Source organism: Habropoda laboriosa, unplaced genomic scaffold (assembly GCF_001263275.1).
Source record: "Habropoda laboriosa isolate 0110345459 unplaced genomic scaffold, ASM126327v1 scaffold15, whole genome shotgun sequence".
Lineage (NCBI taxonomy): Eukaryota > Metazoa > Arthropoda > Insecta > Hymenoptera > Apidae > Habropoda > Habropoda laboriosa.
This window is the reverse complement of record NW_017100141.1, coordinates 1,420,130-1,435,360: the sequence shown is the minus strand read 5'-3', so window position 1 is coordinate 1,435,360 and position 15,231 is coordinate 1,420,130. Positions and strand designations below refer to the sequence as shown.

Genomic DNA, 15,231 nt, shown 5'->3' with positions numbered 1-15,231 from the left:
CACGCAGAATTCCATCTACTCCGTGCTAATTAATTCCGCGGAATCGAATCGATACCCCAACGGCGACCATTTATACCAGGAAAACACACAAAGATTTACCGCGGAAAGAGAAAATCCTTCTATAAGGGGGAAAAGCAGAAGAAAGAATACGTACCTCGTTCCTTTTCTTTCTTTCCTTTTCCCCCGGTTTGCTCGACATTTTCATCGAATCTCGATGGAAAAGTCGAGGTTCCTCTCTCTCTCTCTCTTAGCATGTCGCTAATCGGCGCGCGTGCAACACGCGAAATGATTTGCAGCTCGTTCGCGGCGTCTACTTTTAATAGCGGCCGTCGTGGCGTATTTATTGTCGCGTTGGAACGTGGAAAATTCATGCGGGCACAAATCATCGTCTCGTTCGCCTCGTGTGTTTGTGTGTGTGTCGCATTTTATATGCAAAAAGGAAAGAAAAAACACACGACGTACATTACCGCTTAGTTTGTTGCACGGATTCTCCACCGTTGGTAATAGGTGTGTTTATTCGCGTCTCTGGCTTACGTAAGAGGAAGACGGTGTGTGTGTGTGTTGAGATCTTGCATCGATTTCGAAAGGCACACTTAAGCCTGATAGAATGTTACGAAAGACACTGGGGACAGTTAGGTATATAAGTAGGCGGCACGATGGGATCTAGTTTCGAGGGAGAGAGAGATTTGCGTAGGGTGTATCCTTCGAATGAGAGAGGATTTATTCTTGTTACGATGGGAAACAGCGTCCTTTTGTGCTCGTGGAAAGGTATTATCTAAGCGATCGCGATGAACCGCGACGTTCTTCTCGATGGAACGGTGCCAAGATATTTCGGTATTTATAGAGGTGGTGGACGTGTGTGCGCCAGTGTGCGCCGAGAATCTTCATTAGGTGGAATTTTGAAGGCTGAATAATTTGGTATTTGTGTCCTGGGATGTGTTTAGGTATTTTGTTGTCTAGATATTCTGGTACCGTTGGCTATTGTGGTGTTTTCGCACGCTGGTGCTTGGAATTGCGAGCTTGGTATCTGAGGGTTCTGGTGTCTGTGCGTTTCGGTTAGCTGGGTGCTGTGAAATATGGAGACTTTGGTATTTAGGTACTCTGGAAAATTTGGGCTCTGTGGTACCTGGGTGTCTTGAAGTCTAAGGACTCGGGTACCTAAACACACTAATATGTGGGCAGTTCAATGTTTAGGCATTTTAGTATCTAAGCACTTTGGCACATAGGCATTCTGCAAAGTTTAGGCACTGTGGTACTTAAGTATTCTAGAGTCTGGGAACTCCGGTACCTATGCACGCTAATATCTAGGCATTCTAGTGTCTAGGCACTGTGATACTTAGACATTCTAGACTATCTAAGTATTGTGATATCTGGGCACTCCAGTATCTAAGCACTGTGATATCTGGGCAGCCCAATGTCTAGGCATTCTAGTATCTAACCACTGTGGTATCCAGGCACTGTGATACTTAGGCATTCTAGAGTCTGGGGACTCTGGTACTTAAACACTCTGATATCTGGGCACTCCGGTGTCTAAGCACTCCGCAGTATTAATCACTATGGTACCTAGGTATTCTGACGTCTAAGTCAGTGGTACCTTGAGACTCCGGTACCTAAGCACTCTGATATCCAGGCACACCAGTGCCTAAGCACTCTTACATCGAATCTCTCGAATAGCCGAACTCGCTATCACCCAGTTACTCGATTATCTACTCCACCTTTCCCAATCTCTGCCGAGTAAAATAAAATTCACTAACGAATCCTGTTTTTCTTTCTTGCAGCACATGGTGCAGACAGGCATGGCTGCGCCCTACGGTGGGGGTGTATTCCCCCCGCCGGTAAACGGCGTAGCGGGTGTCGTCGGGGCAGCCGGAGCGGCCGGTGAGGTGAAACCACCGCCACCGGTGCCGGTGAAAGAGGACAACAGTGGTGCACCCCAACAACCGCCACCAAGCGGTCCACAGGTACCAGCGCCAGCTGGTGCCCCACATCAAACCGCCCCCGGTGCCCCGACCGCGGCCAGCTTCAGTCCGCCTCCACCTCCAAACGGCGTTGATCAACAGGCTATTGTAAGTTACATTCTATCGCTTCCTTACCTGTCGCTCCAATTTTTTTCCCACTTTCTTTCGTCTTTCTTCAACTTTGAGGTTGATCGGTGCAATTTTTAATCGCAACGGTAGATTCTCGCAAATACGAGTTAACTCGTCGTCGGTTAGCCAATACTTGGAACACGATAATTTATTTATCGAGGGATTGTTACAAGAACGAAAAGAAAGTGTTGGAATTCACCGTTAACGCGCGCGTACTCTCTCGGTGCGTAACCGGGGAAAGTCTTTCGACCTGGGTTTATTGCACCCCTTGCTGGCCTGAAGACTTGTCAGTCCTCAGTGTCGCCGTCCATCTAGAGTCCCACTCTTAGGACCACAATAGTTTAACATTCACTAGGACATTCCACTGGAGTTATTTATTGTAATAAACAACTTATAACTCTTACTCATTTTCAATTATAAACTAGAGAGATTCAGTTTCTCTTTCAAAGAGAAACACAGTTGGGATGTTAAAGTGGACTTTTTAGTGTATTAACGCTTTGCGGACGGAGCTGCCCGACGAGCAAACGTCGCTGCGGACGAGAGGTATTGGTGTGCGCAGTAGAGAAAAATCGGTCTCTCCCGAATATTTCGGCAAAGTAAGGAATCCTACATTTATTATCTGTTGACCAATATTCCTTTAGATTCGGAAGTGGTATTGTTCCCATAACCAATATTGTACCGAGAAATGCTTGCATTTCCTTTGGTGTAACATTAGTCCACGCATGCCACATGGACCGTTTTGACAAATGTTTTTCCTGTATTTTATTATTTGCATACCGATTAGTCTCGTCAGCTATCTTCTTGATCAATTCATCGGTAAAGAATGATTTGAAATAATCTATAGGTTCTGTATAATTTGGATTTAGCTGTGAACCAGCGTTTCGTGATCCCGATGTGAATTGTATTTTTTGTGGAATGACATCTTGATTTGTCAATTCCTCCATTCATTGTCGCGGCTTGTATTATTTTCATTAATATTTAGTTCATCGTCACTGCTATTATCACTGGAAATATTGAAGCGGATGTACGGATTTCACTTCCACTGTCTGAAGCAATGTCGTCATCTTCCGTCTTGTCAGATTCAAGAAAATATTCGTCATCACTACTATCACTATCAAACGTATCCTCTCTGGATCTTTTAGACATCGTGTATAAGATGTTATAATGTACAAAATATATGTGAAGCAATGTCGTCATCTTCCGTCTTGTCAGATTCAAGAAAATATTCGTCATCACTACTATCATCACTATCAAACGTATCCTCTCTGGATCTTTTAGACATCGTGTATAAGATGTTATAATGTACAAAATATATAAAAGGCTTGCTGGTTCGTCTGGTAGTGACACTGAGAGACTGATTCGAGAGACTGAAATTCGTTCTGACTCGGCCATCATCCCACATCGTGAGTTTACGTTAAACGGAAGATAAGACTTCATCGCTAAAGATCTCTAATTTTCTTTCAATGGAAACGTGATACTGTTTAGTGTACTATACCCATGCGTGTCTTATAATTCAGAAGAATGGACGTACGCGAGCCGCTTCATAATACGTCTCCGCAGCTGTAAACAGAATTGGGCGGCTATTTGCCGACACTCGTCCGCAAAGGGTTAAAAAATGAGGATATTTGTTTCAACTTGAATGAATGAAAAGATAGTAACAGTATCTCAACCCTTTCATCGATCACTGTACCCTCGTTTCACAAATCACATATTCCAGCAACTAACTTCACGAACGCGTTCCCCGCATAATTCCCATCAACTCCCCACCAAACGTTCCCCGTCCAAAGGGTTAGTTCAGTAAATGGAGTACTGAATGATAACTTTGATGCTCCCAGAGAAAGAGCACACTTTCAATATTCCCTCTTTCAAATCTCTGAATGCAAAAAAGAAAAAAAGGAAGCCAGATTCCTTTGCTCCCTCTCCCTACAGTGAACATATCTTCCATCTATTCCACCGTTTCCCAATATCACACTCCGCGAGCGAACCTCATGTCAAATCAGCTTCCTCCGAGGCACAGTCATTTCCTTCCACCCTCCCAACAATCGTGTCGAAAAGGCGACGTCGACGTCGCCGTGTATGTGTGTGCTCGCACGAAAAAAGAATCCTCCTGGCCGGCAAACCGTTTCATGTACCGCTCGTTGACATTCTCGCTACACTTCACACAAGAAGGGGGACCACAGCTAGCTCTCTTCCGGCGGATGCAGCAGCGGCGGAACGCGACCCCGTGAAACCGAGGTCACGCCACGTCGATTGGCGCTCGCCTCTCTCGAGCCCGGCACACCGAAACTGTTCCTCCCGTCCAGCAGAGTCGACGACGACTACCTTCTGCTATTATATCCGCTAACTTCTACTTTCTGCTGTAGTAAGTTAGCAGTCGATCGCCTTTCCCGGCGGGACGACAAAACTTCTCCGATTTCCTCAGGCTCCGCCACGTCACGTACAGACACTCGATGATTCTACGCACGTACGTCGAGAAACACAGGGGCAGATGGCCCTGTGGCGTGCCAGACGAGGGAATTGACTTGCGTGGTGTATGTACCTCGGTTCGTGAAACTTCTCGAATCTGGAGGCTGAAATTAATAAGGATTTCGGTGGATGTAATTTCGGGGTCTAATTGGGTTTTGGGGTTGTTGGTGTGGCTGGAGTTTTTCGAGTCTCTTGGATTTTTGTCGGTTGTCTTAGGTTTTCTTGGATTTTTGTCAATTCTCTTGGGGTTTTCTCAACTCCCTTGGATTTTTGTGGGTGTTTTTGAATGATTTTTTTGAGATTGGAAAAGTGGTTCAATTTTGCTATTTTTTGGGGATTGACGATGACAAGTGTTCTTTGCGCAGTATACATAAAAATCCTGTGCAGTTTTTATAGTATTTCGAAGGATTTGGATGGGTGTAATTTCAAGGTCTGATTAAATTGTCGGATAATTTCTCTGTCAGGATTTTTGTGTATATTCCCAAATTACTTTTTTTTGTGATTGGGAAAATGGTTAATTTTTGTCATTTCTTGGGGTTCGCGGTGATAAACATTCTTCGTGCAGTATGCAAAACAGTCCTAAAATTTGAATACTATTTCGTGACGCAATGGTTCAAATTCCAAAGTGTCTTCGTCCAAAATTGAACATTTTATTCACCACAATGAAACAAATTCAAACTACCATTCCTTTTCCTATCAAAAAAAAAAAGAAAAGAAAAAGTATAGTTGGGGCCACGATATAGCGAGGTCGTAAATTAAACTCTCAAGAATCGGCATCGATTGATGTTGCGGCACTCAAGGCCGTGTGTTGCAGTCTGTTTGAGGGTTCCAACAATAAACGAATGGTAGCATATGATTTGGTACTTCAAGTAGAAAATGGTATTTCATTTACAAATGGAAAATATGTTAATATTAAAGCTACACAATCCTTTTGCATTTTCTATCTGTATATAACACGAGCAGGTAAATGAAGATGTTAAAGACCTCAATAAGACCTTTACTTGTAACCGTACTTCCAAAAGCGGCTTTTCCCAGAAGAAAAAAACCCTAAATTGTCCTAGCTGAACTCAATTTTCAGTAAATATATTAGAATCAGTTTGACTTTCGCTGGATACAAGAATTCTTTGTACGGTCCTGACCATGGTTTCAAGTACTTATCTGCTCGTATTTCTGTCAATTTCGGGGTCCCGGCAGCTAAAACATGTTTACTTTGACGCCTAACCGATTTTACGACCTCGCTATATCGTGGCCCCGACTATACCTATATACCTACTCCAGCGGAAAAAGATCCGCCATAAAGTCAACATCGTTGCAAGTTCAGAGTAAATCAGTTAAAAAACCAGAAGGAAATACTCCCAGGCAAAGTGAAACACTCGGTGTGTATGATAAAACACTTGATAAAGAGCCACTTTGCAAAGTACTCGATCGTCGCGACGAAATCACTCGTTTCCTCAAACTGGAATCTGATCGTTTCTTCCGCGTGGTTTGCCAGCCTGATCAAACAAATATCCTGCCGCTCTTTTCCCCGGTGCTGTGTGTTGCTAGGCCAAACATCCTGGCTCGCCGTGCAAACGGTCGAAATTTGTTTAAACGCGCGATAACTCGCCGTCGTCGTCGTCGTCTACTCCTGGAGTTGGGTGTAGGGTGAGCCGGTACCTCGCGGTAATTAGCGCGACTCATAAAGCGGCCTAATTAGCCGCGCTAATTAAAGTAATTCCGTTCGTTAATTCGATTTACTAGGCGGCTGGCTGGATTCCGGACCAAACAGGAGAGCGAGAGAGAGAGAGACCCTTTTGCCTCCGTTAATTCCCTGCCACAGCGTTAGTCGACACGCTCGACAACAGCTTTTAATTAAAAGGGCCCCGTGGAAACGAACACTTCCACGGTACTGGCCCTTTCCACATCGACAAATCTCTCTCTCTCTCTATTCTTTTTTTCGTTCGTTCAATTTTCGTAGGAAAAACCTGTGGGTTTAGATCGAAGCCTGGCGAAGGACCGGGGAAAAATGTGCACGGATTAGAATGGAGGATTGGAGGACAAAGGAGAGGTTGCTGATAGTGGCTGGAGGAATCTAGCGAACGCTCAATGCCACTTCCCCCACTATAGAGGCAGAGTGGAAGTGGATCGTTTCTCTTTGTAGATTGACTCTAGGTGTGGATTAAATTTAGGGAATTTTTTAGGTATATTCGATGCAATGAAATACTAATTTACGTGCTGATAGATTTGACTTAAGATTGTGGGTTACTGATAGATTTTAGATGTATATTTTTAATTCCCAGGTAGGCAATTGAAAAATAAAAATTGAGGATGAAAATGCACTTCTGATAGAATTGAGAACAGTTTCATTTCTCGACACTGAATTTTCTCATTAATTAAAATGCATCGGCGGGATGGATCAATAGCTATGGAGGTAGTTTGCTTCCTCGGGATAAGAAAATAGAAACATTTCAATTGTTGGGCAAGAAATTTGCAGAGAATTGAGGATGAAAATGAGCTCTATAGAATTTCTAATACCTTAACACATCGACGAGACATATTAACATCTGTGCGAATAATTTGCTTCCTCAAGATCAAAAACATTGAAAGATTTCAATTTTTTGGCAATTTGCCATCACCGAGATGTATTAATATCTACGTATGTGAAATGCTTCAATTTTTTGCCAAAAAATTTGCCAGTTACAATTTTGCATATAACCACATTTCTCCAGACGAATGACGAATTCAGGAACGGGCGAAAATTCGCAGACATAGCTCGAACACGGTTAAAGTGATTGGAAATTATCGTGACTCGAAGATGGAACGAAGAAATGCAGGAATCGTAGGACAGTTCGTCGGACGATCGTATCTGATTAACCCAGGCTGCAGTAGGAGAGCACGCGGAGCATTTCGGACACGGTTGAGCCGAGCGTGAAGAGTTCCGAACAATGTCGTGGTTCCGGACGACATGGTCGCTTTGTTCGTCGCTCGTCTGGTCAATTATCCGGTCCCGGTTAGTCAGCGGCTCGTAAAGCTGCAGTTCGTTCGAGCCGCTTCGCGCACGCAAATTGTCCAACCCAGTCACGCGGCCATTCCCTTCTTTGGTATTACTCTGCGAACCTAATCATTCACACTTCTCTAATCTGTGTTTTATTCCCTTAGCTGAAAGGATTTCGCGTAAACCGTTTGAACGAATTTCACGATCGTTTGGAACCATTTCTGATCGTTGTTTCGTGATCTATTGGACGATTTTTGTGATTTGATTGGTTTGGCCATGTTTGAAGATCATTTTCAGGAATATTGTTTTGTGTAGGCTGTTGGAACAAGTTTGACGATCATTTGGAACTATGTTTGATAGTTGTTTGGTGATTTGTTGGAGGATGTTTGTGATTTGCTTGGTTTGACCATGTTTGAAGATCATTTTGAAGATGTTTAGATGCTTCAAATATGAGGATCGTTTGAAAAATTCTTTGAAAATTATCTACTTTTCTTGAATTATACAAAATATTGTCCGTTTGAGTGCCCGAATTGATATAAAATTGGAAATTGTCAAACCTAGTCAAACCGATTAAACTGAAAGCTAAAAAATCACGTTTAAATATAAAATTCTCTGAAAATTGTCCACTGTTCACAAGTTATACGCAATATTACAATCTGTTCGAGTGTCTAAATTAGTACAAAATTGTAAATTGTCAAACTTAGTCAAACCAATTAATAGTTGAAAAATCACGTTAAAATATTTAATTACAGAAAAATGTTACAAGCCTTGAATCCAAGAGTATTCTCTTTCATTTTGAATTACTTTAAATACATTTCGTAGAATCATATTTATAGACCATTTAGTTTGACGACGTTTGAGGGCCATTTAGCAGTTTCCTTTGAAGATTCCCAGTTTTATAGTAGCGTAGACGTTCGAGCAGATAATACTGTGTAGAGCTCGATGGGGGATTCACCAAGATGCTTTGATATTAGAGCAGCTTTCAAGGGGTGCTTACTCGAAAACCTTCCAAAAACTTATTGTGCGTCTTGTGGAGGATCCCTTGCAGTCTACTTTACCATGTTAGAGACACACTTTGGTGCCAGTTTGCCCTTCGGAAATTCACTTGGAAACTTAACTTAAGGATCCGCTTTGGGATTAGGTGGCTTTAGAGAGACTGTCTTAGCTATTCAAGTCGAAGAAATCTAGCAGAAGTCTAGCGACGCAGCAGGGAGACACTTGGAACTCTACTTGCCAACCTATAGACTAGGATATTCCTGGGATTCGCCTCGATGTACTCGTACAAATTTAACGTGGAATTCGAGAGTTGGCCAGAGAGTGTAAGGACCACTTCGAACCTCCAATTTTTCTCCTCGAACTCTGTTGTGGCCTACACATTTCCATGGTCAATTTCCCAAGTTCTAGACAATTTTTACAAATATGAAAAAAATTCACAAACATATAAAGCGAACTGAATTAAAAAAGTATTTACATAGACGTATTTGTTTAATTTTCAAGTTAGACCTAATTTTGTTTAATTTAAACTTATAGCATTCTAGATACTTTGCCAGAATGTAAAAGAAATTCGTAAACATATAAAAGAAACTGAATTGAAAAAGTAGTTACATGAACATATTTATTTATTTTTCAAGTCGAACCTAATTTTGCTTAATTTATACTTCCTAGAATTCTAGACACTTTGAGAGTGTAAAAGAAATTTGCAAACATACAATCAATCTAAATTAAAAAATACACAAACATGTCTATTCAATGTTCAAATCAAACCTAATATTCCTTACTTCAAACTTAAAGTACGAAAAAATCCTAATACCACATCAACTGCATTAGTCGCAGTTATTAAAAAATTGACAAAAAGACGTCCTACAGTGTCAGTAATAACGAACATGTTAACAACCGAAGAAAAGACGACGTTCCATTGATTTCACATAACAAATTGTAACGAGATCAGAAAAGTTCCTCCCAGCAAATTTTCCATCGAATCATCCCCCGAACCTGGCCACATCCAAAACCCATTGTCACAATCAACACACCCGTAGGCCGCACAGAGTGTCGCTACAGTTTTTCCTCGTACAATGGGGCCAGAGTCGAAAGTCGAACGGTGCTCGAGTGTCGGGCGAGGGCCTATTGAATCATCTCTGGAGGCGCAAATTAAAAGTTCCTTTTCATCGGGCACGCTTTCAGCGGACGTCTCGTACCTTTGAACGACGTGGAAAAAGAGCCTCCAGACAATCCCAGTTTCCATCCATGGGGCTCGCCTCGAGTGGAGCCGAACTTGGCGCGATTCTCGACGTCTCGAAAATTCTCCATTCCGCGATTCTTCGCGGGGTGTGCCTCGTTAACCGATACCAACGCCGGAGTCGCCGCGGCGTCACGTCTCGAGAGCTGTTCGAGTGTTTCGTGGATTTTCCCACCGGAATCATCATCCCCGCGATTCTGCCATGGGGAAGGAAGTTTCTCTTGGCGCTTTCGAATCGGCACGTTCGCTCGGAACTGTTTGCAACTGCTTCGCTAAGGTGGATTGTTTTTTGTTGCGTTTGGGGGGTTGGATTAATTGGTTAAGGTGGTTGGAGGAAGTTGGAGCGGAGTTGGGAGAATAAATTGGTATAACGAGAGGGGGAATTTTCTTTGGGGTAGTTTAGGAGGATTATTTTAGAGGAGGTTCTTATTGGGGTGTGGGGAGAGACGAGTGACTGTTGTTTTAATATGGTTTATTCGGCGAATTTTACAGTTTTTGATAGAATTCGCTGGGATAATTATGTATTTCAGCGAAGAATTCTCGGTGGTGAAGCCAATTTTGTGGGTTGGTTTTCACTTTATTAATGCAAAGCTGGATTTCGCAGAGGGGGAGTAAAGTAAAAGGAAATTTGACGGGGTGAGATCTGAAACCTCCAAGTCTAACTACTTCATTTTTTTAATTATACTGAAATAGTTGTCAAAGCTGTTTTAAATTGACGACTGGTGTGTAAAGTATCCTATTTTTTAAACCAGAGCTCTTTGTCTCTCTACTTGTTGAATAATTCTCCTTATACAAAATTTCAAATTTTTAATCATTCGCAAACTTTGTTTACATCTACTAATATTGTTGTCAAACTTACGATTTTAATTACATTTTTTAAACTAGAGAGCTTTGCGTTTCTAATCATTTCCAGACCGATTGCTCGGGTGATTTAGTCGAATATCGAAGAATGGAAAGATTAAATTAGAATTATTATTTGAAAATTCGTAGACGTTGAACGATGTAGTTGGTAAATATAGTACGAAATTCGTTGTTGTACCCAACGCAGAGAAGACGAATAGGGTTGGTTGTTGGGTCGCGTTTTCACGAGACCTTCCACAGTCCCGTTTCTTTTTGCGGCTAGTCCGTTAAAGGGATTGAAGAGGAAACAAATGACCAGGAGTTTAGAGGAACGATAAATTCCCGCCAGAAAAGAGAGAAATCCCTATTATTCATGTCAGAGTAGAAAGGAGCAGCCTTCTTCTGCAAACGTTTCCTTCAGGGTTAATGGTGTTGCGTCCCGAAATTTCTTACGGTTTCCTCCACGAAATACGTCTCGGTTCAGCTTAGAATTCTTACTTTTCCATTAGCAACCTGCAGACGTCGCTCGCGATTTTATATTCTTCCACGAAAAAATTCTATTCTTCAACCGTGATCGCCTTTATTTATTCTGTTGCTAATGAAATTCCATTGCCATCGAAATTCTTTTTACGTTGCATTGTACTGTTCGAAGAAGCCCTTGAGATGACTATAGTATACTCTTCAGCAGTATTTCTGTTCTTCCAAAATTTCAAGATGATCTTCACTCTTTTGCGAATAAATCATAGAAAAAGTTAAGCAGTCGTTTATTTATATTTCTTTTCTTCCAAAATTTCAAGATTATTCACGATACTTCTTTTCTTCCAAAATTTCAAAATTATCTTCACTCTTTCGCGAATTAATCATAGAGAAATTTAAGCAGTCGTTTATTTATTCATTTATTAAAATATGAGAGTAAAAGAATTGCAGATTTATCTATTAAAAAACTGAAGATGACTTCGAAAGTTAAAAGAAAAAGCTAACAAAAAATACACTATGAACATCGCAAGAGTCCCTTTAAACTACATTACGCAACCGAAGAAAAATTTCGATCGATCCACCAAGAGAATAATTTAAAGCAGATCACGTTACCCGATTCGCAAATGGATACACGAAGCAGATAAAAAAGCGTATTCTCAAGAAACGATCAATTTGAAGAAGGAACAGAACGTTGTACAGTGGGCAGCGACACGATTCCAGAGTGTCGCTCGTCGAATCGGAATAATTTCGCCTAATTGGACGCTCGTAAAATTGTCCGACGGAGGATAGGCGATAAAAAAAGAAAGAAAAGCAGAATGGTGCAATTTTGTTCGATGAAACGCGACGTGATCGGCCTCGTTTGCTGCCTCGGCAGTCCAAGTACGCCAGAATTGCGGAGAATTTCGTGTACAACCCTTCTGCCTCCTCCCGCTCTCACATTCGTCACGAATTTTTTCAATTAATCGTCAAGTTGCATCGTCGAGTATCGTTTTCCCTTGTTTTCCTTTTGTTCTCTGGAATTCCCCACTTGTGTGGCAGGAATTATTGGTTATCGACTGCGGACATTCAACGGGATTATATTTTCGAAGAACGACGAGTGCTCTTTGCTCCTGTTTCGAAAGTAGTTCTCTCTTTTTCAATTATACAAATTTCTCGCACAACAATTATCAGACAAACACATTCTCTGGATTCGACATGAACGAGAAACAAATTTCAACAACGGAATAAATCGCAGAGGAATTTCATTTATGATTTTTACGAGTCTTATTTTTCTCGCGTCGTAGAAATTTCCTTCGCGAGATGGAAAAATGGAAAATAAATTCGGCGAGGTTGCTAAGCTCGCGTTGCACGAGAATTCTCGAGGAAAAGACGCTCACGGGAGGTCAGCCTGAGAGATTAAACATCGAGGGTGTCCATCAAGCTCGCAGAGAATTTTCCACGGTCCCTTTTGTCTCGAGGTAAGCCTCGAAGCGCCGGAAAGTTTGAATTCTCCACGAAACAAGCCTCCCTGCGTCGCAGAACGCGTTCGCAAGCGTATCGTATTCTTCGGTTCCTACCCTTAATCTCCTCTGTTATCGGTCCCATGGTGGGCAGCGTCGATGCTCGATGAATTATTCCCGAGTCTCCCGCGGCGAGAGAAGGATCTGGCCTCTAGGCTCTGGCGCATCTAAATTTCATCGCGTCTACCACGTTCCTGGACGAAGGAATTAATTCTGTTCTCGAACCGCTGCTCCGTACTGCACTCCCCGTTCGCGTCGAAATTAATCGTCGAAACCGGGAAGATCCCTTGGAATTTCGTTCGGTCCGACCGAAATGGAACGTTGATGGATATGAAAAATTTCATTCGACTAGAAAATATTGCAAACAGAGGACAAAACCTTGGACACATCCTGACAAGGACGTGGTAGCAGTAACGTAGCTGCTACGGTAGAATGAAACTAATTCTTACGCGTTCCTCGCACGCAAACTTCATTTTCCACCTGGTGATTAAGCGAAACCTTGAGCGTTTTTGGATTTCACGCGAAACCTCGGTCGGTTCTCTTCCAAAATAGTTCCACGATTGTTCTAAAACCGTCCCTGTTGCGTCGTGGACCTTGATCAAGTCTCATGATCCAGGAGTTCTGGCGCAGGTTGATGATTGTTCTCGCTGGTTCGAGGTGTATTGAAACTTCGTTGTTGGGTTAGATGTTTTTTATTTTGATTAGATGTTGTAGATGTTTAGTTGAATTTGGATTGTTCTTTTCGTGACGATGTGTCTCGTGCACTCGTCTTACAGTGATTCACGGTTTTCAGGTGTGTAGGTGTGATATAGGCATTAGGTTGGTTCTGATTGGTGGTTCTGTTACAGAGGTGGAAAACGTGGTGTGTTCTGCTTTTGGTCGACGAAAACTGTGACGTATTGGGGGACCAAATTTGTTGTAAACAAATTCGATCCCCGGTAACGAATGTTTATGGTCCCGAGTGTTCTTGGGACCTATTGTCTGAGTGTCGCGCTGGTGCGTCCACGGGGGGTATATTGCGGTCTTCCGAACGTCGGCACCTCAAATGTGACTAAGTTGTTTGTTACTATAATCCGCCGAACCGAGACTTACACTAAACATACAACACTCTTCTCAAACTTAAGTAAAGAAAATTAGGAAAAAGTGAAAAATAAAATATTCCACTTCTTGAAAAATTCACGTTTCAATTCTTCTAGCGAGTTCGTGTAACACCGTCTGACTGTATTTTCCGAACACCATCGTAGAGAATTAATGTAAAATTAGTACGCGAAGTTTGCCTAGGAAAAGCTACGTTCCCCTCTGTTAGAGGCCGGTTAAAATATGTCGTTTGGTTAAGTGTTTATTAATAGGTGGCCCGTGGTTGAAGTTGCTTTAGTTCCGGGTAGGCGGGCAGAGTTACACGGCGGTAGTGTAAGTACCGACAGGCATGATAAAGTTGAAGGTGGAGCGGTATTCAGTGGCGCAGCCAGGAATCCAACGCAGCGGCAGCTGCGTCTGACTATACGCGACCTGTGTTCACTTAGCCTCGTTAGTGGCGCGAGCGACATAAGGTCGGCCGCGAGCGGCTGACCACTTACAGCCGGCTCTACTTGCGGCTACTGGACCGGAATACTAACGATAAACCCTTCGACCCTCGTTGCTAATATCTTACCTTGTTTTTCTTTCTTCTTCCGGTGGGGGGGAGTTGCAGGGATTCGATTAACCAGCAAAATTGACAATTTGTTGCAATTTGTTAATTCAATATTTGACTGTGGTTGACGTTATTTTTTATTGGAAATGGGTTATTGAAATGAAATAGTCTTTGTAAACTGTTAATACACTATGTTAGGGATTGGGTTTATGACATGGACGCCTGTTTGCGCTCTTTTTGAATGCGCCCCTTTTCTTCTGTGTAGTGCTTGACTCGAAGACGAACACCAGACACATATGGTGGAAGCCTTAGTGCCTTTGCCTATAAGAACGCGGAGACATTTTTGTCCTCGGTTGATTTATAATGCGACATTTTTTAATCAATCTCTTTAGGGAGGATGTTTTTTATGTTAGAGGGAATGATCTAATTTTTTATGCAGTTACATTTATATCAGTGTTAAATTTATAGAAATTGAGCTGCTTCCCTTGGTGGGAGATTGTGTTTTTCGTATTTTTCCTAGTACAAATACTGGAATTTTCGGAAAAACTAAAGGTACACATGTGCGTCACTGTTAACCTGCCAACTGGGGAGCTAAGTTGCCAGAAACGTCTTCTGTGCATGCCGCGTGAAATTAATTAGGACACTACTTTTTTTATGCCTCAGAAAAACAAACGATGCCTTAGGTTTAGATTCACGTGTGTGATTTTCGCAGCCCCGTGACGAGTTAACTCGTCATCCCCACTTAAAGGGTCAAGTTTGCAGAAGAGAGCGATGGTGGATCGGTGCGCCGAACAATCTCCTGACACGATCCTTGATCACAAAATTTCTAGTGGTCAGTTAAACATTTGGCTATGGAATAAAAGAATTTCTCTGAATATAGTAAATTTCTAGCACGAATTTACAAGAAAACAGTGATCGATGCACCGATCAATCTCCATGAAACAGTAATCCGTCACGTAAATCCTAACACGATGTTCGATCTTCGACGACAGTCGGAGGTGTTTCAGGCAGCAGTGGCGGCA

General features: G+C 42.3%; 1 protein-coding gene across 1 annotated transcript in view; it reads left to right on the top strand.

The window, feature by feature from the left end:
• Positions 1–1,076: 1,076 nt before the first annotated feature.
• The window catches only part of LOC108570777 (RNA binding protein fox-1 homolog 1-like), a 124,690-nt gene continuing 110,535 nt past the window's right edge, over positions 1,077–15,231 (top strand). Inside the window, exons 1-2 of the mRNA XM_017932688.1 lie at positions 1,077–1,088; positions 1,779–2,066. Coding sequence (XP_017788177.1) covers positions 1,077–1,088; positions 1,779–2,066 — 300 coding nt within the window. The remainder of the gene's footprint in view (positions 1,089–1,778; positions 2,067–15,231) is intronic.